The 27,919-nt window shown below is 42.2% G+C and overlaps 1 protein-coding gene across 1 annotated transcript in view; it reads right to left on the reverse strand.

The window, feature by feature from the left end:
* Positions 1-27,243, reverse strand: part of ANOS1 (anosmin 1) — an 86,818-nt gene extending 59,575 nt beyond the window's left edge. The window contains exons 1-2 of the mRNA XM_083612129.1: positions 26,414-27,243; positions 11,209-11,256 (exon numbers count right to left, since the gene is read on the reverse strand). Coding sequence (XP_083468255.1) covers positions 11,209-11,256; positions 26,414-26,656 — 291 coding nt within the window. The 5' untranslated portion in view covers positions 26,657-27,243. The remainder of the gene's footprint in view (positions 1-11,208; positions 11,257-26,413) is intronic.
* Between the last annotated feature and the right edge of the window lie 676 nt (positions 27,244-27,919).

Genomic DNA, 27,919 nt, shown 5'->3' on the forward strand with positions numbered 1-27,919 from the left:
CTTCCTTTCCTGCTTCCACCCCTCAGCAAAGTTGCAGTTTGCCCTGCAGGGGTAAATATACGGATAGAGAGGCAAGCAAAAGAGTATATATTTTCCAGGTAATGACTAGAGAAGAGACAAACATGGTAAAGGCTCCAAAATAATTTCTGCATTTGTTTTGACTTGTTTTTCTCAGACAAAAAGAAAGGACTAAAATAGTGAACCAGTGGGCTAGTTTGAAATTTCAAAAGAATTATATATCAAATGATGAACGGAGCCTGGTGTGGCTTCTTCAAATCAGAAATGTCTTCTTCATTTACATAACAGGACCAAATCAGAAATGGTTAAACGCATTTTTGTGTTTGACACAAAATATTTTTAAAATGCAGATAGCATCAGCACTGGGACTCATAATTAACAGGATTGCAGCAAGCATGTGCTCTTTCCTCCCCTGATGCATTGCTGAGAAGCCATTGATCCTCCACTGATAATATTTTCAGTAAAAGTGAAAACAAGGCTTCTGGATAAAGGCCCTGTCAAGTAGGGTTGTTATTGGTTTTTGCTAGTCAATGTTTAGTGTAATTCATCTAAACTGTGCTATAACGTCTTCCACCACCTACTAAATCACTGAGCAACAGGGCTCTAGGATTAGTTAACTGACACATTACAAATTAATACATCTTTAGGTCCAAATGGCACACAATGAGAGTTCTTAATGTTGTCAAATAAAATTGTCTATCTTGTAACACAAATACGCAACTCACCACTAAAAGTCAGCCTTCTAACCAAATGACTAGAAGGTAAATATTGTAACAGGGATCTGTCAAGGCACATTAATTGAAAGCATTATTCAGTGCTAGAACTGTTAATCATATAGAAGGACAAGCACTGCTGATAGGCGGAATAAGCAAGGCTTCTGCAAATCCTGCTTCACCAATCCTTTGCAGGACTGGGTTTCTTCTAGATCAGTAAGTGATTAAAGAACATGATGTAAAGGGTAGGAGTAAAACAACAATTTTCATAATTTAAACAAAAAAGTAGTGAGATCCCCTACCTGTACTTGGAATAAATGTTCTATTTCATGTATTTATAAGTAGCTTTGAATCAAAGGTAGCAAAGTTGGTGGACAGCACCAAAATATTCAATATGGCTTTAAAAAATGGAAAAATGGAAAAATCAAATAACTCCAAAGGATTTCTCCAGTCTGGGCTCAACAGGCAACAATATGCTGAAAAAAAGTTCATTGTTAAGTAAATATAAAGTGATAGCCATGGCAGGAGATGGGGTTCTAATTTCACCTATAAACTAATGAGGTCTGAAATTATAGTAATAATCAGAAAAGATATCAAGGTGAAATTTTCAATAAAAATATCAACCAAGTATAGTAATGGTGAAAAAGACATGTTAAAAAGTATTTAAATTAAGTCTTTTGGTATTATAAAGCCTTTATACAAATGTATGGGGCAACTGCATGTAAAATACTGCATACAGTTCTTGCTCAACTCAACCTCAAAAAAAGGCTATTTGTAGAGCTGGAAAAGGTGTAGAATAGTATCTAAAACTTTCATGAAGTACCAGATTATAAGGAAAAGATAAGGTATTAGGACTTCTTTATTTAGGTAAAAGGCAACTGGGACATAATATGAGTTTATGAAATTATTCATCATTAAGAGAAATTTCTCTCTCATAATACTAGAATTTTGGTCCACTAGATGAAATCGAATAACAATATTATCCATGTTTCCTCAAAAGTGAGACTCAGTGTTCAGTGTGGCTTGTTTCATGAATCTGAGGAAGTGGGGTGTAGTTCAAGAATGCTTGTGCCATAATGAAGTTGTTAGTCCCTTGCATCAAAAACTAGTCTAATATGGCTACCCCTCTGAAGACAGTCTTCAAAGTTATACATCATACTTCTCCTGTGATATGAAAATGTTTGACAAACAGAACAAAATATTTCATTGTTTTCCCAAATTTCCACTTTTTCCCAAGGGGCGAAACACACACACACACACACACACACACACACACACACATACTGCTTTTATATGGCTTCAAAATTTCTGCAAGTTTTACATCCGTAAGTCCTAGAGCCGTTGATTCTCCAATCCCAATTACGGAGAGCAAGACATACAAAGGTTAGAGAAAACTGTGCGACTAGAGACATGGGAATGCTGTTTAAAAGTTTTACGCAGTAAATCTGTTACTTACTTTGAAATAGACTTGACTGTTAATTTGTCTACTGTCTCAAAGCACTGTCTGTCTTTAAATCTGTTTGATCAACTCTGCTTCGGCACTGTTTGAACTACTGTTACATGGCACTTAATCAACTGCTTTATAGATGGCAAAGATTTACAGCTGATTAGCCTGCATAGTTCAGTTGTTTTTGCTAAAAGTTCTAGGAAAGGATTGTTTTTGTGCCCAAATTGCTCAAAAGAATGGAAAAGGGGCTTGGTTAGAATCTGCAGTGTGAATATCCCAGATTCTCAACACAGTGCTCACTGAAGCAGATAAAGCCACATTAAAGGAGCATTTACTGCTTCAAAATGCCAGCCTTAATAAGTATCTTTTTGTGTGTGCTTTTTTAAAAGCCTTGGTACACCACTTTTCCCCACATCCCTTTATTGAGCAGACATGCATATACTATAGCTGGAGATGTAAAAGTAAGCCTCAAATGTTTCATTAGGAAAGAGCTACGAGGTTTACATTACTAGTCCTCAACAGTGGCACAATTCAGAAGTTAGCAATGATTCTGTGTCCTTTGGAGCGAGGGGAAAGCAGTACTCAGCAATGAATGCTTTATCTTTGGCAAGTTAAGTTCAAAAATTCAGTTACAGACCAAGAATACAGTGATCAAAACAGGGACAAATAATTCAGTAGAAGAGAGAAGCAAGACACCCAGTGGTTTCCTCTGCAAAATATAATCTTAGTGGAAATTTGTATCAGTGAGTAAATGCAGGGTGTCACTAAACATGAAACGCAAATCCTTCTTACTGATAAATGGCTCCTTCTCCCCTCAGTGGTTACAGAAACTGCAAGTATAAAGGAAATTACATACAACTAGCTCAATTCTGAAAGACAGACACATCGTAATGTTAAAACACCCTATCCTTCAATACATCTGAAGCAAGTTCCTGTGTATTTACTGCAAGACAGTACACTTGAAAGCATAGATTGCATCTGCATTTAACAAGGCATTTTTAATGCAAAAGAAAATAACGTCTGAAACATAAAGAGCATTTAGAACTGGGAAAGAACAGCTTTTAAAGGGTAGTTTAAAGCAGCTGTTTTTCAGCATGGCCAGCTACTGTCTTTTGATAGATAGGCACAAGGCAGAAGGGTTTGAAACTGTTAAGCAAACAAGTGTTCTAATCACATCAACAGGATGCATGCTTCCACTTTTGAAGTCAGCCATCCATTGAAGGGGCTTGATGGTAACTTCTTTGTTAGCAATTGTTTCCAAAGTGGAGAGATTCTTTAAGAAAAATGCAGGGATCTTAATACTTATTGATATGGACAGAATTCTAAACTCTGGCTACTTGTACAAAAGGAATTCTGTAATGTGTTTTGTCAAAGGTAAGGCAGGAATGGGAAACTTCTGCAGCTCCAGATGCTGTTGGACCATTGCTCCCATCATTCTAGACTAGGGCAATGATGGAGTGTGTTTTCATGGTGCCTGGGGCAGGGCAAGGCACATAGGATGAACAGACTCCACCACACCCACCCAGCCCTCGCCACTGCCAGAGGGACACTAACCTGATTCATCGCTGCCTCTTGGCCTCCCTCCTCTCCAGCCTCCTCTTCTGCCTCTGCTTCTGGACTGCTCTCTGCCACAGACTCTTCCTGCTCACTAAACCATGCTGCCTCTTCAGCTTCCAGCACCTCCTCCTCACCATCTGCTCCCTCTTCTCCCTCTGATCACTCACTGTCATCATACCACCAATCTCCTGGCTCTGAGCCTTCTTGGGGGTTCCTCAACTGGTGCCTCCCTCCACTCCTCTGCATCCAGCCAATCCATGACACTTGGTAGCAACAGTTGAACGAGTCAACTACTGTGTGCATTTGGCCATTTGTTAGTAGGAATATGCACAGGATCTATATCACTTGCTGCATTATAAATCCAGCTCTGCTACTTTGTAATTTATAAGCACCCCAAAACATTTTAACTCTTACAGATAAGAAATCCCTATATATAGCAAATTGCATGAGCAGTGACAAGTGAAGAAAGGTTTGTAGAATGCAATTTTCCTTTATGCAGGGGTGCCGAAACTTTTTTCAAAGGGCCAGATTTGATGTAGTGAACATGCGCCAGGGCCGACCAAAGTTGCTGAGCTTTTTTTAGGATTTTACACCAGGACATATACTGCCACGGGGCCAGATTAAATTGACCAACGGGCCAGATTAGCCCCCGAAATAGACTTTGGACGTGCCTGATTTAAGGTCATCACATGTATGGGAAAGGTAAGCAACATGCTTTCTTAGGTATATTTTTAAAGCTAAAACACATTCTAAGCAAATATACCCCAAGATATTCGAAGTAAAATGTGCCCTAACTTCAAATACCATCCATATTACCATAATTTTCATACATATTTTGTGAATATGCCACATTTTAAAATAAATCAGCCTTTTTATTTTTAGTAAGACACACCAGTAGAGGAAGCCATTCTCTTTCTTCTCTGTTGGTATGAAGCCTGATTTCAAATATAACTCATCCCACTTTCTCACAGGTAATACTTAAAACCATTGCTCTACTATAAAGTTACAACCTTGCATTATTATTATTTTTAATTTAAGAGCTGTGATGCAATTTTATAAACCATACAACAGTAACTCAGCATACTTTCCAAAAAAAAGGGCTGCTCGTAGAATTATATTTGTATTTTTTGTAATGAAATGTTCCCATTAGTCCTCAAATGCACACTAATATGTTTGATAGAAGTCTCCCAGCATGAAAACATAGAACACTTACCATAAGAATGACAGTACCATGGGGCAGGGCAAATCACAACATGATTTCAGGCTGAGTTTGATGCTGGAGGCACAAATGAAAACTGTGCACTTTTATTTCAGCGGACTTTGACAGATGGAAGGGTGCAGCAAATCTCTAATTGTTTAGATCATTAACTCATCTTTCCACCTGCATTCTCTCTGGGAAGAACCCAGCAGGAAGCCTGAAGAACAGCTCACAGCAGAATTTTGGAGTGTGAGCTATACTACAAATAAATTGGGTTTTTTTTCTGAAACATGATGTTTATCTGGCTGCTGTGTTTGTATCCTTAGTTAGCTTTTCTTTCACAAAATCCTCTCTGTTCTGAAGACTACAGATGGCCTTTTGGCCTTGCCATTGGGTCAATCAATCAATGACTATTGTCAATGTATTGTCGGCACAGAGACGAAAAAGTAAAAGAATACCAGATTGAGATTCATGGTGCGTCATGATGTATCACCACTTATTTCCAGCCCTTGTAAATGCCACTGAATAGGCATCCCTAAATTATGCTCTCTGGTCACTTAGTTTTCAACTGTGCTCAAACTGCAGTACTAGAATTCAAAGGTGTAGAATTATCAGTATTCAAAAATTACCTCAAAGTAGAATTTCCTTTCTCATAAAATGCTTGCACACTTAATTATGTTTGAAGTAATTCATCCCATCAGAAACATATCATCAGTGTTTATTCACTATAATGGTCTGTTTCACACAGTAGGGTGGCCTTCTTGCAGTAGCCTGTTGCCTTCACAGAAGTCATTTATTCATACGATCAGCTTAATATATGAGCTGGAAGTTTACAGTTCTCAGCTACTTCTGTCTCCTATGCACATTTCAAAGTGCCAGAGAAAGTTCTTGCAGCTGCAATTCTAAACTATAGGCTCATAAATTACGTTGCTGAAAGGAATGAGCAACCCTTGCTAATGCTAAAATAAGTAAGTTAGCCCACTATGAACCAGCCCTTAGTAGTAATGAATACTATTTAATAACAATTAATTAGCAGTATTTAAAAGCAGTTGGGGTCCTTCCCACCCATGTTGTTACACTGATTGCAAATTACAACAGCATGAAATTATATGAAGTTTATATATAACCAGCTTATTGTACTGAGGAAGAAGTGATTTCTTCTGTTGACATATAGGGGGCTTTGGGGGATCCAAATGTGCTTGTGTACAGAAGCCTGTAGACAACCATGCAGCACAAAGGTATCTTATTAGAAACTGACAAACAGGGATGCACACTTAGACGTATTAATGGAGTGGACAGAATCAGCACAACTTGACACTTGTCAGGCAATGGATAATTAAGGAGGGATGATGGTTATGCAGATCTTTGAAGGTGATGACAAGAAGATTAAATCAACTGCGGTACATAATTGTGAATGAATGGCCGGATTCAAGGAAGAAGAAAAATCAAAGACAAGACTCAATGGAACAAAGTTTAGATTTAATTAACTCTTTTTCAGTTGATGTTTCATTAGACAAGATACAGATATCCTTGAGAACATTCAGCAGCCTATCATATTCCACAAACAATCCAACAGCAACAACGTCAGGGTTCTGATATTTGCTGTTAATGGGGAAATTTGGGAAACCTGAAATAGTAGACCATGCTGGTACAGAAGATAAATTCTGACCTTTTTTCCCCCCTAGGCATTGTCAACTGCCTTAACTAAGACTTGCCAAAGGTCTGGAACCAATATAACAGAAGGAAAAATGGAGCTTCAATGCACATTATATATTTATTTCCTAAAATTTATACACTGCTTGTTTGTGAAAAACCTCAAAGCAGTTTACAAAAAAATAGCAGAATAGCATAGCCTCACATGGACCATAGCATGAGTCAGTCACCACTTTTCTCCTCCAATGCAGAATCTGAATAAATGAATATCTTAGAACCAAAATCCATGTTGAAGTTGAGTTTAATGGATAGATTTACATGACTATTTGCTTCCTACTCTCTTCTGTGTCTTCTACCATGCTGCCCCTCTCTACACCTATTGCCTCCTTATCCTTTCTTGGCCAATAAATTATACTAAAACTGGACTTCCCCGTGGCAAGCAAACCCAGCCATACCACGTGAACCTACTTGCTGCATTAAGAACTGTGATACTGCAAATCTTCAGATTCTCAAATTAGGCACCAGAAACACATTCCAGGTCCGAGATGCACAACATTATGGAGGAGAACCCCACCATACATTGTTCTATTTGTTTCAGCCACAAATCACTCACCACATAACAACTTCTTTTGGCAACAGCTCTATGGCTATGTTGTTTAAGGTGTACTGTTCACCCCACCCCTAGCAATGGTTCCTTTCCAGGACAGAGTTGGCGTGTATAGGCACCTTGATAAAATGGCAAAAAAAATATTAGAGAGCCACTAGAAGTCCTATTCCGTGATTAACCATGGAACATGTGTGCCACAAGAGCTAGCAATTGCCAGACACCAGCATTCTTTTTATTTCCTAACTAGATACCAACCCATATACATAGATATATAGCACAGAAGAGGGTAAAGGGCTAAAGCTCTCCTACACACACCCCATACACAAACAAGTACCAATCCTGATTGGGCATTCAGTGCTGGTTATTTCTGAATGAAAAATAATGAATTCAGGGGCAATGAATATGCTTAACATTTAATGTAGTCTGCTCCTCACATTTTAACCAATTTTGTGTCAATTTAACCTAAAGAGAGAAAGAGTGTGTGTGTGTGTGTGTGTGTGTGTGTGTGTGTGTGTCAGAGAGAGGGAGAGAAAGATAGAGGGGGTGGAGTGAGAGAGAATATGCAGAACAGAACAATATTGAAGAACAGATGAATGTATGAAATCGTTTTCATTGTTTCATTACAGTTTTGTTTTCAAGTAGCCTACTTTGGGTCATAACAACCTATTCATGTCAACATTAATTACCAGCAGCAAACATGAGACAGTGACAGGCTTTGTTGCCCTTCATTGGTTTTTATGAAGTTTAGTAGTCCTAAGTTAAAGAGTCGCTTGTGAACATCACATGGGAAATAGCTTGATGGATGTTCCTTATTTCACAGCACAACTGCATCACTCAATCAATAGAGGAGACACCAGGGTTAAACATTTTTTCTCAAAAGAAATCTTGTATCTGTACAGAAATTCTATAAAGGACATGACAACTAATCCCAAACTAAACTAAGTAATTGTGAAATTTGGAGGATTACCTCCCTAACTGACCCTTTGAGGACTCCCACCAACATCCATCTTACATGAGGACTATAACTCCTTCCTTAATCCCCTAATTTCTGCTGCTACCAGCCATTTCTGGTAATATCTTATTCCCCAAACGACACATAAACAGTAGCAGGCGTAAGACAGATAAACAAGGAGGCTTACTTTAAAGGTTAAGCAAATATATTATTTATTCAATCAATACTAGTAGCAGACAGCTTGGTGAGGAAGCGGTGTTCACCTGACCTCCAGTCAGTCATGTCACTGCTGCTCACTAGGTGGTGGAAGGAACAAGGTCAGTGCAATACAAGTGCAACAGCAGGAGCAACAGAACAGCACAGTGTAAATGGACTGTGTAGCCAATCCACTGATCCCACAATTGCATTTGCACCACACCAACCTCGCCCCTCCTCCTCTACCTCCCTATAAGCAGCAGCAAAATCTTCCAGAAGACAGGTGAACACAGTCATGCCACCCAGCTGTCCACTGCTGAATTGTATTTACAGGATAATATGATTTAGCGGGTTAGATAGAATTACTATACTTGCATTCTTGCTTGTATAGTAGCTATTCTGTTAAACCAGTTCCACTTCTAATCAAAACAAATAGCCCTTCTCCCAACTTCTCCTCCAGTTAGCACTCATAGAAGTCTAAACTGAAGTCTTCCTGCTGGTCAGGAACTCACAAAGAAAACATCACAGAAAAAGTATTTCAGTTGCACCCACAGACACACACACACCAGCTTATTGAGATTCACTGTTGTTGAGAAATCTGTGTACCTTTTTGTTTCAAATGGAATTTCTCAATTCATAAAACAGGGCAGTTCTTCACTGAATATCACTCCTTACAGCACCTCAGAGCTTCTGGGATTTTGGTCCCCACTTAATATAAATTCTACAGAAAGTCAACTACGTATTAAATATAGATCTCAGCATACTGCAGTGCATGTCCTTGTACCATTATGAAATCATGGAAATTTTGGCTATATACTGTTTTACCGAACATTTTTCTACAATACTGGTTAAATAGTTTAGAAGGTAAAATTCTAATGCAGGGAATAGACGCACTCGGCATTGTATGGGAATGAAAAGAGCAGTCAGTGGCTAAGCCCTATGGTTCCACTCTGACCCTCTAAAGCTGAATAATAATTGTTGCTTCTCTCCAGGCAACTTAGCAAGATGCTTTTCCAGTAGAATCAAATAGTTATTAGCTCACTTGCACTCTAATCTTTCAAGGGTCAAAGAGTCAACACACACACACAAAGACAACAGTAAGACTAGCTGAAAGCCCCAAAGAAATTAAATTACTGAATAGCATAAAATATATAATCTAGGGAAAAGCACTTCTCCTTTCTTGAACAAGAATTGCTTGTAGAATAAATATTAAGTACATTTTAGGTCATGTAAAATTAACTGGCACAATCCAGCTCTAATAAAGCAACTGTAAAACCCCACAGGGTGGTATCCAACTACTAAGTCATGCTCAGAATATAGTCAATGACTTGGTTTGCATGTTGTCTTACCATTCAACACAAATAAAGATAGCTCCTGGAACTTTGCTGCTCCATGCAGCAGCTAAGTCATGGTTTAGCTTAGTGTGTTGTCCAAGCCTAGGCTATCTCCTCCTTAACCATCATTTGTAACAGGGTTCAGATGTCATGCCAAGCAAAACATTGGCTAAAGGGGCTGCTATCTCTGCCTCAAAAGCCAGCATTTTTGCACTAAGCCATAGTTTGGGCTTAGTATGAAATGTGAAATCAAGCTATTGAGCTCTATTACAGTGGTACCTCAGGTTAAGTACTTAATTCGTTCCGGAGGTCCATACTTAACCTGAAACTGTTCTTAACCTGAAGCACCACTTTAGCTAATGGGGCCTCCAGCTGCCGCCACGCTGCCGGAGCCCGATTTCTGTTCTTATTCTGAAGCAAAGTTCTTAACCTGAAGCACTATTTCTGGGTTAGCAGAGTGTGTAACCTGAAGCGTATGTAACCTGAGGTACCACTGTAGATTAATGGGTCTACTCTGAGTATGACTAACACTGGCTATTGCCCATTAATTACAAACAGAAGAGAGCCAAGATGTTTAATTGAAGTAAATGGAAAAGGGAAGCAGTTGCGTCACAAGGTGGGGGTGAGGGGGTGATTCACCCCGAGTTTCATGTCTGGGAGGGTGAAAAGAAGGCACCCCATGGGGTGCTTGCCCTGCCGCCCCAGCTGCATGTGAAAGATCCTCCGTTCACGGCTGTAGCCCTGAGCAGAAGATCCCGCCACCGTCCATGCGGCGCTGGCGGCAAACAGCTACGTACAACGCATGTGCGGTGTTGCACGCATGCGCTGTATGTAGTGATGCCACACATGCACTGTACATAGGGGTTTGCCACCGGCGCCGCTGAAGCGCCATACAGACTGTGGTGGTATCCCTCTTCCCTGGCTTGCCGTAAGCGGCTCCTGCTTTGATGCTTTACAGCGAGCCAGGGAGGGAGGGAGGAGGACGGACGGACGGGAGTCGTGGTTCCCGAGAGGACGAGCTTCACAGCTTTGCCAGCGCCCCAGCAAAGTGGCATAGCTCCCCACTTCCCCCTATGGCTTGGGTTACTTTAGAGTTGTGGGGGTGGGGCACAGAGGCGTAGGAAAGGGGGTGGACATTCTGCACCCACCCACGACTTCCAAGCCTACCCTGAGCTGTCGATGGGGGGGAGGGGGTGACAAAAAAAAATTCGCACTGGGTACCACCTGGGCTTGCTATGCCTCTACAGGGAAGTTCTTACAGGGCAGGATAGAAGGAGAAGGAGAAGGAGAAGGAGAAGGAGAAGAAGCAGAGGCAGCAGCTACCACAAAGTTTTAATATGCAGCAAGTGATTACATACATATAGTCATTGTTGACAAGATTTTAAGAGTTTTGTTGTATGCGAAGAATATGGAAATAAATGCATTGTAGTGCTTAGAACAAAATGAAATGTATAGCAATCCATAAACAATAAAGTACAATGATGGATAACATTTTTGTACTGTATCTTTGAGAGAGAGAGAGGAAGTTTCATACCTTTGAACACTGTTTGTGATTCTGGCACCAGACTAAGGAACCATTATTCTGGGGGAGAGAAAAAGAAGTAGAAGTATTAGTGACATATCTCCTTCTCAGGCTAGGCCAATATTTCCTGTGCATTCCCATAGTACCTCTTTCCCACTCTGAAAACAAAACAAGAATTTGTTTCCATTTCTGGTTAGGTTGGTGACTTTCTAAGAATTTTTTGTGATGCCAACTTCCCTTGCTGACTTGACCAACAAGGTGATAACAAGGGTGCTCACTCGCAAGCTTATTCCCCACAGATAAGCCACTTGTGAAGAACATCCTGGAGAATAGAACCCCCTGCTCAGTCAAGGGAGAGGAACGATGTCTCCTTTCCCACTTCATCATGGTTGTGTGTTTAATTAGGTTGTTTCCCCCCTTATTAAACATTAGTCCCTGCCCACAAAGTAATTTGGGACTATATCCAAGGTGCAGAGGGTGGTCCCTAGTTGGCCCAGGGCAGTTCATCTTGACTGGGGTCTGCAGATTGGAACCAGAGAGTAGACTAGCATGGTTGTGTGAAGTCCTAATAATTAGTATATAGCTTTTATTTTATTTGTTTTAAAAAATGATACATACAATTCTGGACATATACCTCACAGCAGATGTAAAATAACATGCACTAGCAGGCAAAATCCATATGTTCATCCACCCAGTTCCTTTGATCTTTTTTATCTTCTTTTTTGAAGCGTAACTGATAAGAGACAGGGTGCTGTAGCTCTTGACATTGTGTGCACTATCCCTAGCACATGTGGTGCTTTTGAAAGGTGCTTCTTGAGTCATTACCATGCCTTACACTAGTCAGGACGGCCAAATAAATACCTTTCCAAATACATTAAAGGTGGAGATTCTTCCAAAATATTTAGAAACATAAACATTTCCGCATTAGCACTTTACATCTTCAGCTCTTAAAACCGTGTCATCTTAAAATCTAATGCTCTTTGGTTGGCAGCAACTACCCATAAAGTTATCTTAAATATACTAAAGCACACATATAAATAAATGTGAAACATAAGACTCATGCAAACGCTTGTGAATGGACAGGAACAGAAGACATAAAAGTTTAGGAGGATGTCATAAATAACATACAGTTAACAGAAGTACTTTAGCAGTCCCTGTGCCAGCCAAGAATTTATTATTTCCTTTTCCAAAACCTAGCCAGTAGTAATGTTAAACTAATATCTCATGGACTGCTTTCAATCCTTTATTCTTCCTATAAAGGAATGACAGAAGAGAACAATGATTGCAGCTGCAGATTAGTAGCAACTAGCTGCATAGTTTTACAGCTCGGTGGCCTCTTTTCACTAAATCAGATGAAGTACTCCTGCTTTTGGAATATGTTGGTCACCTGGAACATTCTATCATGATAAATATCCCAAATGCAGAGGCTGCTTCTTCTTGCCTTGAAAGCTGCCACACTAGAGGCTTCAAACACAATTTCAAAACACAAACAATATATGTAGCAAAGTCATCTGCTTATAAATTGCTAAACTAAAATGCTACAGTGGACCCACAACTGGCATTCCCTTTCCATATGTGAATGCAAACTTGTGCAGGGAGAAAATAAACAAACAAATGGAGAGCAGGGGAAATCTGCCATTCCCTGTTCTCCGTTTACTTGTTTTTCTTCCACCTGCACACCCAGGTTTTCCTTGCTTGCCATGCTCTCGGAGGGTCCCAGCGCCCTCTTGCAAACTTCCCAGAACCCAGTAAGCAGGTCTGAACCTCACAGGCAAGTGGTTCCAGGGGCTCCTGACTTTGCATGATTTTACCTTTGTACACAGACCTTTGGAGTCAAACTCTTGTGTAAGTGGTGGGCCAACTGTAGACCTGCTAACTGTGTGCGCTCATATGCCAGATACATGTCTATACATATTTCCTCCAACACAAGTCCCACAGTGTTCAAAATCCTCGGTAAGGGTTCATAGGATTATAGCCTCAGTCAGAACATAACCTCTGCACACAGTCCAATATTTGCAGCCATTTCTTTCAAATCCCAATGTTTGGGATAGGTGTGACTGCACTTATTCAGGCTTCTTTGGAATACTAGGAAGAATCAGGGAATGGGTTCTTCATAAATACCACAGACAGGCTTAAGTTCTAAAAATGTCTACTTAAAAGGAACCCTGCTGAATTCAATGGACATACTCCCAGGAAAGTGGGGTTAGGACTGCAGTCTAATGCATCAAATTGTAAGGTGGCAAGACTTTCGCTATGGCAAAGTAGAACTCTTTCCTTTCAGAATCTGCCATTGCTGTCTTCTAATTCTTAGTATTATAAGCAATGTAATAGAAGACTAGCTTTTTGTTACATTTAGAGTAAATTTCCCATTTTCTATCCCCCCCCCCTCCTTCTGAAAATATTTCTGTTCACAATATGGGTGCATTTTAACTTTTAATGTAAAGTGCAAAAAATGAAAACTGGTAGGAGGTCATAGGAGCCAACTTCTAGGGGCCAAGGTTCCTTCAGCTTCCCCCAATAAAATACTGAGGGGGCTGCCCCACCCAAGTTGATGGGCATTGCCATTCAAATGGTGTGTATGTACTGCGTCTTGTGGGGTGGGGCTTACCTGCTCTCCCAATATTTTATTCAAGTTGGCACCCCTAAATTAAAACAGCCTACAAAAGTTGCTTGCCTGCAAAATTATTTAGTATGTATAGCCAAAATGGGAGTAAGATTTACAAGCCAATTATCACTCATGCCATTATTTTTCTTTCTGAGGTCTCTGTGGTTTCATCAAACTTTAACCACCCATGTAAGTCTTTTTCCACTTCTTTCAAAATGAGGAATGAGACTTTCAAATGAACACCAAATATATATCTGAGATACAGCTATGGGACATGCAAGCAAGTGTTGTGCCCCCACATTCCTTCTAATATCAAAGTTGGTATGCATATCACTTTGGTTGTGAAATGGGCCACTGTCAGAAAAAGTACTGGCTTCTGCAAATTCAGGGAACTCCTATCTCTTTATATAGCTATTAAGTTTTCTGCCCCTGAATCTGAGCACTTTAGCAGTAGTTAGCACAAGGATGGGAAATCTGTTGTCCTTCAGATATTACTGGACTACAATCATTCATGACCATTGGTCATGCTATCTATGGGCATTGGCGGAGGAAGAGGAGTGCGGAGGGAGCGCACTGCCCCCGGCAGCACAATCCCGGTGGGGTGCCATCACAGCTGCCCCCCCACGCTAGGCACCACGCCCCCGCAGATGGCACGTCACACCCCCAGGACACGTGTCATGCCCCCCAGGACATGCGTCACGCCCCTGCAGGCGGCACACCACGCCCCCGGGATGCACGCCAGCCATGCCCCACCTGCTCTCTGCCTCCCCCCCCCCCTGGTGCCAGAGCATAAAGCTCTGTCTGTGCCACTGTCTGTGGGCTGATGCAAGTGAAATCCAACATCCTCATCCCTGACATAGAACAACAGGAAAGACTTCTGAAGTGTGGAAAGAGGCAAATGTGTACATTTCCCCCCTCCTAAAATCTTTCTCCTCCCTGCCCTGTTATAGGTTTCTGTTTCAAGAACACTTCTGTTATGCAAGAGGAATATTGTTGCAAATCCCAAATTGTATACTTTTATATGCAAACATCAGAAAGCAACTTGTGCAGGTCTCTCTCACTTTCAGCTAGCTCCAGCCAGACACACTCAGCTCACTCATGCACAAACTCTGGAAAGCACTGGTCTGAGACCCTAATCCTGTAAAATGAATTGCCCATTCAGGGGACCATCCACAGTCATTAAAAACATAACCCTGAGAAAACAAAGGCCCTAGACACTCATTCACCATGATGAAGCCAGCCAAATCCACAACAGTGTTACTGCCCACAGATGCATACGTGGTATATCTACAGGCCTCCGGGCAATGTGCAAGTAGTTTAAAAATTCATTCAAGTTCTTTTCCAATACCTTTCTTTTCATAACCAAGAATGACAGAAAATCTATCTTCGGGAATATGGAAGAAAATCCTTTTGAACAAGAAGCAACCTTCTTCTCATCTATTTTGTTTCATCACAGTGCCCAAGGACAAAGATTTAAATTGCAAGATCATGAAGTATGCTTTTTGCAGGCATGTGATGATTTGATGGTATTTGACAAAATTGATCGCTGCAAATGGAAAAGGTAGAGCATCTAAATCTTGAGCTAAAGCACAAAGGTAGGTAGAGATATTTATTGCACATACAAATGATGAACAATACTGATGCATTTCATGCATTTAAGGCTATTTTTTGGTGGATGAACCAAATTAAAAACACATGGTATAATGATCAGAAAGTGTCTTGGAGGAATTGATTTATATAAGAACTATTCATGCCCAATAAAATGCCAATCTAACGTTGTCCCTCCATTCTTACATTTCCTGGCAATAAAGTTATATGAGCTTGGTTGGTACCACTTCAGAATGCAAGCTTAGAACTTAAATGGCTGAATAATTCTTGAATGGTCCTTCTTCCTAGCTTCCTTGACAGATTCATCACACAGGACATACATGTACATATAGGCTTCCCTACTCCAGACATCCATGCTCAACAAGAGGAAATCAGGGCAAGGAAAATTGTGACATTTCCCCCCCCCCTTCCCTCCCTGTCCCTTTGCCTTGTGTGCCGTGGATTTTTAAATTGTAAGGCTGTGGGCAGGAACCTGTCTTATCCTATTTGTTTGTATGTAAACCACTTTGGGAGGGACGTGGGTGGTGCTGTGGTCTGAACCACAGAGCCTAGGGCTTGCCGATCGGAAGGTCGGCAGTTCGAATCCCCGCGAAGGGGTGAGCTCCCATTGTTCGGTCCCAGCTCCTGCCCACCTAGCAGTTCAAAAGCACATCGAAGTGCAAGTAGATAAATAGGTACCACTTACGGTGTTTCCGTGCGCTGCTCTGGTTCACCAGAAGCAGCTTAGTCATGCTGGCCACATGACCCGGAAACTGTATGCCAGCTCCCTCAGCCAGTAAAGCAAGATGAGCGCCGAAACCCCAGAGTCGTTCACGACTGGACCGAAGGTCAGGGGTCCCTTTACCTTTACGTTTAAGCCACTTTGGGAGACCTTTTTGGTGGAAGAGTAGGGTACAAATGTTCCAGATAAATAAATAAATTACTATTTTTCAATTAGCATGTGTATATTAGATGTAGAATTATACCAAAATGCAATTGTGACATTCAATATCATTCACCGTTCATTTAGCACCTTTTTAATGCCCTTCCAAACCCTTAAGTCAGTGGTGTCCAAACTTTTTTCAAAGAGGGCCAGATTTGATGAAGTGAAGGGCCATGAGGGCCGACCAAAGTTGTTATCCTTTTTTTAGGAAAACTGCCTTTCATTCAATACCAGAAATGTGGTAAAAGAAGAAGAAGAAAAATAGAATTCAGATAAATGATATCATGGAAATGGCACTCTCCCTCATTTTATGAGAACTTTTAAAAACTTATACAATAGGGAAAATCCTGTTCAGAAGCACTTTAAGAAGAAGAAGAGCAGGAGTTTGGATTTGATATCCTGCTTTATCACTACCCTAAGGAGTCTCAAACTAACATTCTCCTTTCCCTTCCTCCCCCACAACACACACTCTGTGAGGTTAGTGGGGCTGAGAGACTTCAAAGAAGAGTGTCTGGTCCAAGATTACCCAGCAGCTGCATATGGAGGAGCGGAGACGCGAACCCGGTTCCCCAAATTACGAGTCTATCACTCTTAACCACTACACTTTAAGTCTAAGAAAGTGCATACTTGTTTGTTAACTATTTACAGCAGGCATCCCCAACCTGCAGCCCTCCAGATGTTTTGGCCTACAACTCCCATGATCCCTAGCTAACAGGACCAGTGGTTAGGGATGATGGGAACTATTGTCCAAAACATCTGGAGGGCTGCAGGTTGGGGATGCCTGATTTACAGTATAAGAATATAAAGTGTTTAATTCTTTTGCATCATTTAGGGCACCAAGGATCCCAACAGAATACAACCCATTCCATTACACAAGGGAGCACAAAGCTAACTATTGCATTTATCATTACTACCTCAAACTACCTTGAAACACTGGCCAAGACTATCTTAAACCAAGGCTACAATTTTCAGAGTTGCAACTGCATCTTACATATAGCACATGAGCAGTGTGGTACATGCTATAGAAGTGCTAAAAGGACTTCCAGCTCAGAGAAGTCCTTTAGTCATGTACACATACATACATACTATACACACCTGCAAACACACACACACCCTCAGCGGTAGAGAACATGCATGTAGAAGTTCCCAAGTTAATCCTTGGCTTCTCCATTGAAAAGGATTCAGGTAGCAGGGCTGAAAAATACCCTGGGAGCCCACTGCTAGTCAGAGCAGGCAATATTAGGTTGGAAGGTCTAATTTGATATAAGATAGCTTCATAGAGGGACGTGGGTGGCACTGTGGTCTAAACCACAGAGCCTAGGGCTTGCTGATCAGAAGGTCGGCAGTTCGAATCCCCACAATGGGGTGAGCCCCCGTTGTTCGGTCCCAGCTCCTGCCCACCTAGCAGTTCGAAAGCACATCAAAGTGCAAGTAGATACAGTAAATAGGTACTGTTTCGGCAGGAAGGTAAACAGCGTTTCCGTGCGCTGCTCTGGTTTGCCAGAAGCGGCTTAGTTATGTTGGCCACATGACCCGGAAGCTGTCTGTGGACAAACGCTGGCTCCCTCGGCCTACAGAGCGAGATGAGCGCACAACCCCAGAGTCGTTCGCAACTGGACCTAATGGTCAAGGGTACCTTTACCTTTTTAGCTTCATATATTCATAAAGTATTTATTTCCCCCCCGAAATAGTCTCCCTCTACAGCTTGACCACTCCCAGTTCTTCACCCAAATTCACATAAACATGGGAGAATTTAAGTACATATTCTGATGTAGTACTTTGCAGGTCCAGATTCCACTCTGCATCCTAAAAATTTGTTAGAAGAAGTGAAGCCTTAGCCACAATGCATTGTTGAAATAAATATTAGCAGGCACTTTACATGTTATTCTGATTTGTGATTCATTTTGACTGATTTTATCTAGGGTGTCTCTTTTGGAGAATATATTGTACACCACTTAGAAACTACAATATTAAAGGGTATATACGTTGTTGAAATAAACATAAATACACGCATACATTTTGGAATGGGGCATCAAGGTTCACTTGCAAGTGAAATCATTATCTTCTGTAAGGTTGCTTTTTCCAAGATCATTCTTGTAAAAGCTTACACAGACTCCCAATGAGCATCAACACAAAATGAAAAAAAATAACACACAAATGAGATTCAAGGGAGGCATGGAATTTCCAAAAAATACTAAGATTAAGAAGCAAATTCACATTAGTCAGTCAGGGATTCCCTGATGTCTGTCCTAAACAAACAAGTTTAAATATCCAAGGTTTCATCTTAGAAATCTATTTTGGATCATCTCCAGAACCTTGAAATCCACCTACACAACTAAACACTATATGGAAACATCTGCATTTCTAGCACTTAATCAACATAACACACAATGTAATTTATTAGGTAGCATTCTTCTGCCTATGTCTATCCATCTGCACTTTGCCACTCTCAAAAAGTCTGGCTTTCCTCTAATGGAATAGAAGAAGAGAGAAGAGAAGAAGAGTTTTGGATTTGATATCCTGCTTTATCACTATCCAAAGGAGTCTCAAAGCGGCTAACATTCTCCTTTCCCTTCCTCCCCCACAACAAACACTCTGTGAGTTGAGTGGGGCTGAGAGACTTCAGAGAAGTGTGACTAGCCCAAGGTCACCCAGCAGCTGCATGTGGAGGAGCGGAGACGCGAACCCAGTTCCCCAGATTACGAGTCTACCGCTCTTAACCACTACACCACACTGGCTCTGAATAAAGAACACACTGGTTCTGAATAAAGAACACAGGAATAGGAACTGGATCACACCTGTGCATATGGGCTAAGAATACTGTCTTTCCTATTTTATCACATTTATAAGCAATGCTCTGCAGACTACATGGCTCTAGAGATTCCTATAAAAGCCTAATATACTGAAATCTGAAGGTTCTCCAGAGGCATCTCTTCTAGACAGACACACAGACTTTTCCATTTGTCTAAAACAGGGATGGAGAACCTATGGCCCTCCAGCTGTTGCTGGACTGTTGTTGGGCTCCAATTACTATCAGCCTCAGCCAGCATAGCCAATGGTCAGGGATGGTGTGATTTATAGTTTAGCAACATCCAGAAGGCCACAGGCTGCCCATCCCTGATCTAGAACATGTGGGTAAAGTGTAGTAATTCTTCCATGTAGCGAACTAAATTTTTCTAGAATTGTAGGGTTGGAAGGGACCACAAGAGTCATCTAGTCCAACCCCCTGCAATGCAGGGATCTTTTGCCCAATGTGTGGCTCAAAGCTATGGCCCTGAGATTAAGAGTCTGATTCTCTACCAACAGAACTATCCATAACACTGGTTAAGTTACATATGGATACCACAAAGCATATCACAGTTACACAGTTACAGAGATCGATACATGGCAGGAAGTGAAATAGTTTCATTCTTGCCAGAGTGACTATATTTACAGAAGCAACAAAAACACTAAGCATGAAATGCAGGTATGTTGCTTGTCCATTTTCCTTTTCATTGCTTCCCTTCGAGGCTTTTTTTTACTGTCTTGGGCCTACTTGGAGAGATTACACAGGAAAACATTAATGAGTTGTTAAAAGTTAAGAAACACACCTACAAACCTCTCTTTTATTTCATTTATTAAGATATTTCTATAATATTTCCCCCAAAAGCTAAAAGTGCTGTAGAACAGCAGCAGCAACAACACCACCACCACAAAGACACAACATCCAACCACAAAACCAGAAAGTTCTGTTGTGTTAAAGTACCTTGTGTATTTAAGCTTCTCTACAGTTGGTGCAGTTTTCATGCATGACAGAGAACCAGGCAGCTCAATCCAAATTAGAATTTCATTGCCATGCTCCCAAGATTATAGCAAATTATGAAGTGTCTGATACAAAAATGATATATGGAGTCATTAGACACAAGAAACATTACAATATGGTTCACAGCCAAGCAGGGATTAAGAGGTTTTATCCAGAGGTTGGCAACCATGAGGGTCGTTTAGCTGGCCCATGAGCCGCCCCCGAATTGAGCAGCCTGCTTGTTGAGTCCCTGCACGCTGCACTAAACCGGCACAGCGCGGTGCGGGGACTCTCTTCTGCAGCTCTGGAAATTGCTTCTGCGCATGCCTAGATGCCAGAAATTGCATCTGCACAGCCATGATTTTCGGTATCTGGGCATGCGCAAAAGCAATTTCCGATGCCATGAACATGTGTAGACGCGACTTCCAGCATCGTGCTGCGCCGGTCCAGCCCACAGAGGATCTCCGCAGGAGTGATCCAGCCCATGCCCAGAAAGCTTGCTGACCTCTGGTTTTATCTCATCCCCTAAAGAAGAGTACGAGCCATTCACATCTTAGAAGAGACTCAATTTCAACAACTATGGCTGAAAACTATGGCTATGGCTGTGTTCTTAATAGCTTTGTATTTGTCTTGTAGATATATCTCAACTCCTGATCTTCCTCCAAGGAGCTCAAAGTGGCACACATGGAGATTATTATCCCACTTTAGCCTCAGAACAACTTTCTTCCACAGGTTGGGCCTCAGATTTCCTAGTGAGCTTCAGGACTGAGAGGGAAAATTACCCAATTCTCCTTGGCCCAATGCCAACTACCTAACTGAATGTGAGCAACAACTGGACCATGCAAGGTGCACAGAAGTTTCTGAAATCATGTGCACAATGTGGATGTCTAATACACTAGAACACAACCTATTTCCGTCTTCACACGACAAAGATTTAGCTATGTTTTCTCCCAACTGTAATCTGCCATACTCTGCCCTGCAGTGCCACACATCTATCGCTATTCACAAGTGCACAAGGGTATTTTACTACTTGAGTTGAACTATTTTTTTTTTTACCAATTACAGAACACACAAACAGTTCAATCCCATTCCTCTGGAGCATTTCATGTAGAGAAAAAGTGTGTATGTATGGAACTATTTTTTAAAAAAACAGCTCTGACGAAACTCCAAAGCTTGTATACTATTCCCTACAGATTGTGGCCCAGTAAAAAGCATCATTTAACCTACTTTACTTCCTTCGAGACCAGCTTAGTAACTGCCATCAAAGCAATGTCTCCATACAGTAAATCAAAGACTGGTGCAGATGAATCAGAGATCTCTTAGGACGAAACATGCAAGTCTTGTATTTGTTGCTATAAGACAATTGGTCCTGCTGTTCAAGCTATAGCAGTTTTCGCTTCTTTTAAAGTCTGAAGACAGGTAATGGATTATTGTACTGCAGCATCATTTACACTTTAAATGTCCTTCTGAATTGGCTATGGTAAAGTAACAGTGCAAAGTTACCTTTGTTTTCATGACAGAACAATGCTGACCACACCTGCTTGACCTGGACATCACCTGTATATCCCAGGTAGTAAGGACAATGTTATGTTTGCCATATCCCTCTTCACTTCCTCTCTTTTCCCAATTAAAAGAGAACAGAAAGTTTAACCTTTATTAACAAGATCACTTCGCCTTTTGTATGTTACCACTGCTTCAAGTTTTAGAAGTATTTAATCCCCTATAATTTAGATGGATTGAATTTTTCTTTCACAGGTTAGGATTAAAGCCACTGATTTGCAATTGATTTGCATGGGGAGGGGGAACCAGCCAGTTATTAAGTCCTAACTGAGTAATTTGCAGCTTATTTCACCCCAGCTAATTAAAATGTAATCACTATTGTTTGGCAATGTGCATTCTGTCAGCAGTTTTTACTTCAGAAAGAAATCATGCCAAGAAAGCACGCACATAAAAAGGCCTTTCACTAAGAACTGGCTGGTGTAAATTGCTTCCTTTAGCCAGTGAAACTGTAAAACAAAAAGAGTTACAACCAACTGACAACAGTAAAAAAAAAAGTGGGGGTAACTAATCCCCTTTCAGGATAATTAACTGGGTTTAACAATTTCCAGCTTTTGATATATCTCCTGAAGAAAAGACATGTTCATAGCAGGCAGTTTTTGGTTTGGATTTTTATCCAGTGTATCTTTATCTAATCAATACTTAACTATACTAATCATGAATGCAGATGGGTTATAGTGTGTGTGTGTGCACGCGCGTGCGCACGCTATACACCCTGCATTCTTGAAACAACAGAATGCACTTCTGATTCTTCTTCTTTCTGGTTCACCTGGGTGAAGATTAATACACTGATTACAAAAGTAGGCATTTTCATAGACAGATGAAATGTTCTTGCCCTACCACAGATTGTTCCTTGAATGTGAAGTCAAAGTGCTCCGTAGGATAATAGTGAGGATCACAATCAAGCTCTATCTCTTTACTTTTTCATCATGTAGTCTGGATTTGGTTTTATTTGTCTTGCTTTGCTGTGCTTTGGAATCATCATACATACATTGTGCATTCAAATGAAGAGCTTGTCTAAAAAGTGAATGTGTTAGGTTTCACTTGCAAATGGGATGCTGGGAAATTATTATAATTCATTCAGTTCATGGCTGAGATTTTCTTTTTCTAGGTCTCAACAACCAAGTAAAGAGTAAGTGAAAATATGAAAGTGAATGAAAACTAAGAGTAATAGAAGCAGACCCATTGATTTCATTACATCTCCTCTGAGTAGGACAAACATTGGATATCTCTCTCATGAATGCAAAAAGGAAAAAAAATGCAAAAGTAGATGAATAGCACCTTTCATAACCATTCTTTAGTAAGAACCATAAGGTCTTGTAGCATTTTATAGCCTAAAAAAACTCACTACGGCATAAACTTTAATGGACCAAAGTCTACTTCAACCTTTAGAAGTGTGCTACAGAGTGCACCGTACAAACAGGTGCAGTCAATCCTATACAGTATACATTTGCTTAGTACGATCTCTCATTGAGTCAGCAGGATTTTGTCACAGGTAGTAAGTGAGAGTATTCTCATGCCATATCTTTGCTGACTAGTCTGTATTGTAATTCTTGCCTACTTCATGGAATATAAGTAATCATATATACCTTGTGCTGTGCATTATGCATGTATTTAATGTGAGAGCTTAGCTCATCGAGAAATACTCTACAAATGTTGATGTTCCCCGCCACAAGTTAGCAAGGCTCAATCATCTTTTTATATACAATAGCTTTCCTCCAAACCCTTCAAAACGAGCACAGGAACTTATCTCTGCTCACTCCAATTATTACACTCTCCTCCCCACAAAGTGGATACAGCACATGTGAACAGAGAAAGTATTTAAAGTGGGTTTGTTTAAAAACCAAACAACCATTTATCAGAGTTCCTGAGTCACTGTGTCAGCAATATGTGCTGAATTTTAAAATGAAGAACTTATGGATATGATAAATATGTCCATATTGGAGTTACCAGTAGCCAGCTTGCTCTTATCTTTGAAATAAAATCTACTCAAATTGATGAAAGTAGAATTCTGTGGCACAAGATATGCTATGTTCTGTTGTAGAATCTGGAGAGGCCACATCTGTACAAATGTAACAGCAGGTGCTGCCCTTTACAACTAGACTACAACTCTGTACCCTGTAACACACCTACATCCTATTTATTTCAACAAGGCTTAAGCACACTTAACTGGACATAGGATTGTAGCCTTAGGGGGCACACTGCATCCCTCCCACCCGGCAGCTTCCCACGCTGTTGATTGAACGCTTTGCAATAAGCAAGAGATGCACACAAATAGCCTCCTTGTTAAACAAGGTGCCCTTTATCCCTGCCTTGGTTATCCCAGAACTACTCATGCAAGCTGCACTGGCAGAACAGATACCTGGATGATTCTGTTCCATGGTGTGAATTGCCAGGAAGTAAAGAAGAACTAAACAGCACTAATATATTCATGCATACCCATACAAGAAGCAAGGTTCAAAGGTCCAATGAATATAATTATGAGACGCAGATGTGCATTTAGATAGCAAGCTTTGGACTGGAAAAAAAATACAATTAGGCCACAGTCCTATACTCTATTACATAAGAGGAAGCCTCATTGGGCTTAATGAAACTTACTTCTGAGTAGGTGCCAAGATAAAGGCTTGTACTGTTAGCCCCACATGATCAGAGGTTGTGCTCATCTGGATTTTTAGAGTAACTGTAGTTTAAGCATAGAAAGTGATGGCAGGAAATTATTTTTTCTTTTAATTTTTTTCTTTAAACCAGATCAGAAGGCTACAAGAATAACCCCTTCACTCAGGAAACCAGTACCTATTCTGTACGAGGTTTTTGTAATTCTACACAATAAAACCATGGTTGCATGTAATATCCATATTCTAAGAGGCAGCATAGAGGGATGTTTTTCTGTATCTTTTTTCTTCTGGTCTGACAATGGACATTTATATAAATGAATTTCTGAAACAATGAAAATCAAGAAAACCTTTACTGAAGGAAAAACTATTCCCCAACACACATGAATTTTGAATATAAAGTAGCTTATGGTCCCATCATCTTACTACTTCATACTTTCAGAATGTCAGCCTAAAACACGGTATCATCAAATTTGCTTACTTTTTAAAGGAGTGCATACATAAGAAACAAGATACTACATGCTGCAAAAATGCTTAGGGTAGGTAACAGAAAACACAGTTATTGATTATCACATCACCACCACCCATTCAGTTGCTTTTGGACTCAAAAGCACTGGTGGAAAATTGAGCTATTATCGTCTCCTGCTTCTTTTTCCAGGCAAAATCAAAACATGATCGGCACGCGAGTGATCAGGGAGAATTGCTCCAGCACATTGCCTGTGGTAGGAAGCACAGAAGCTACATTACACACTCTGTGCTATCAAAGTAACTGCAAGAGAAAGAAATGCAAAGTAAATGGGACACCTGCAGAGATCCACATAAGAAATTAACTTCTTCCCTCCCTGCCTTCAGGGGTCACCTTTTTCAAAGAGCCCTGTTTTCTGAACTTACAGCCCAACCCTATGCTGCGTTAGGCAGGCTGGAACATCTAAAGCCCGTGATTTCAGTAGAGTCAGGCAGCCTGAATTCTGAAAAGAATCAAGCAGCTTGTGTGCTAAACTGTTCCTGGCCAATCAAACTAGCAAACCGGTTGCGAGCCTTATTGCAAAGACACAACTGTAGAATGCAGGGCTGCATTCAACCACAGTGAAGTGTTCAGCATCTAACAGGACTCTCTCTCATTCACACATGCAGACACTCGCAGGCTTGTACTGAAAGGGACCAGTAAGAATGAACTGAATTTTTACTGGGCAAGGGAGGGGTTCCCCTGTGTACCTTCTTCTACCTTTTCAGCAATTTCAGGAGTCAAGCAATATAGACATGCCAGGACGCTTTCCAGTAAGAAAGAAGCTTACTGGAAATCACAAACTTTTATCATGGGTTGGTGAATCCAGAATAACCACCTCTCTCTAGTTACTCGCACTCACTAGAAAGAATAGAGACCTCTTTGAGCATTCGGATAAAATAATAATTACTGTACTAACGTAGATGGGAAATATGTGCCACACGTGAACAGGCATCGCGGAAAGGAAAGGGGACATCAGCCCTTATTTGTGGTTTTTTTTTTTAATTGTGTGTGTTGCTAGTGGGGTTGCGAGTGACTGTTAAGGAGGAAATAATCTGCTTTCAGAGGTTCGGCGATCGCCCTGTCAGACCAGGCACCCCTGTCGCCCCACTTCAAGATCGGCGTGGCTTGATCCGGAGTAACTGATCACCTTCTGGTTCTATGGTCAATGCAAACACGAATCCACTTCTCCCTTAGAATCACAGAGACACGTGTGTGTGTGTGTGTGTGTGTGTGACCCTTGGGTTTGTGTAAATAAGTAATGGGGGGGCAACTGCCGCTCTCTGCTCACTGCGCTTAACGCCTCCCGATCCCCCCCCCACCTCCTCCAGCTTTACGCGTGTCTCCCGGGGAGCAAATCCCGCCGCGTTCCACGGGACTCGCGTAAAACGCGAAGGAGGCTCCTCAGCCTTGCGCGCAGGTGCCGCCCGCGACCCCTCACGTCCCCTCGTCCCCTTCCTCCCGCTCCCTCTCTCACGCCTGAAGCCGCTCAGCCTCGCGCTTCCTTCCCACGGAGAGGAGCGCGCGAGTTGGAGCAAGCCAGGTGCGAACCAAGTCTCTGCGGAGGGAGAGAGGCTTCGCCCTGCCCTCCCGCCCGGGAAGCTTCTCGCTTTCCCTCCGCCCGTACCTGGAAATGCTTGAAGAAGGCGGAGATGCGCGTGATCTGCAGACTGAGGCACCTGGAGGTGCACCTCGCTCCGTAGACGCTGGCCGCCGAGAACGAGTCGTCCTGCCTGCGAGCCGCCTCTCCTGCGGCGGCTGCGGAGGCAGCAGCAGCGCCGCCGGCCGCCACTCCGGGCAGGCAGCCCCAGGAAGAAGCCGTAATCCAGAGGAGAAGGGTCAAAGGCACGCCGGGCTCCTGAAACCCCATGGCTTTGTGTATAACGCGCGCCGGCGAGAAGGAAGCGCGGGAGGAGGAGGAGCGGCGAAGCCCCGACAGCAGCCGCCTTCAGGACGCTCTCGGTGCGCCACTGAGGCGAAAGGAGGCGAGACGAGGCAGCCTCGGCGCGCGGAGCAAACTCGGCGAGGAGGGGAGGGCGGGCGCGAGAGAAAAAGTTCAAGCATCCAACTCTCTTCAACCCCCCGACAGTCTCCGCCGAGCTCACCGCCCTCCCCTCACTCCCAGGAGGGGGTGGGGAGAGGGGTGACAGAAGGCGGCGCGATTGGCTGCGGGAGGCCTGAGTGGCAAGCGCGGCGGGAGGGGGCGGGGTGTCTGACCGCCGGCAGGTCGCGCGAGCGGCAGTGCTGCTGAAGCGAGGGAATGGATAGTGGGGCGGGCGGGGGGGGGGGGCTTGGCGTTGTTGAAAAGGCGGGAGGCTTCGGGTGAAGAACTTTCTGCCGTGCTGCACACGGCATGGGCTGAAGCGTTGCGAAGCTCCCGCGAAGACGTGCGCCCCTCTCCAGCCAGGCGGGCGGGAATCGTGCATCTGTGGCGCGCAAAACACCTGACGGAGCACCTTCGCGAGCAAAGGGGCAAAGGCTCGAAGGGATGAGGGCCTGAGGGGAGGTTGGGCTGCCTGAGGCGGAGCGCCAAATGATCCCCCCCCCCACACACACACACACAAACTCAAACCATAGCTGTCAACTTTTACCTTTTCTTGCGAGGAATCCTATTCGGAATAAGGGAATTTCCCTTAAAAAAAGGGAAAGGTTGACAGCTATGACACAAACCCACAAGTATTGAGTTATTTTGACGCCTGACGCACGAAATCGCACAAGTGCCTCCTCTCCCCAACAGTAAAAATTAAGAATTATTATTATTATTCATTAGCATCCCTTTACTGACATTCTGAACCATGGGCAGGCAAACTAAGGCCCGGGGGCCGGATCCAGCCCAATCGCCTTTTCAATCCAGCCCGCGGATGGTCTGAGAATCAGCATGATTTTACATGAGTAGAATGTGCCCTTTTATTTAAAATGTATCTCTGGGTGATTTGTGGGGCATCAGAATTCGTTCATTATTTTTTTCAAAATATAGTCCGCCCCCCCCCCAAGGTCTGAGGGACAGTGGACCGGCCCCCTGCTGAAAAAGTTTGCTGACCCCTGCTCTAAACAAGCAGCCTGAGGCATCCACCGCCTCCTACCTAATGGTAGGGCTGGTATTGTCGGGGGCAGGGGTGCCACCTTGAATAAA

This window comes from Podarcis filfolensis (genome assembly GCF_964270895.1).
Source record: "Podarcis filfolensis genome assembly, chromosome: 4".
Lineage (NCBI taxonomy): Eukaryota > Metazoa > Chordata > Lepidosauria > Squamata > Lacertidae > Podarcis > Podarcis filfolensis.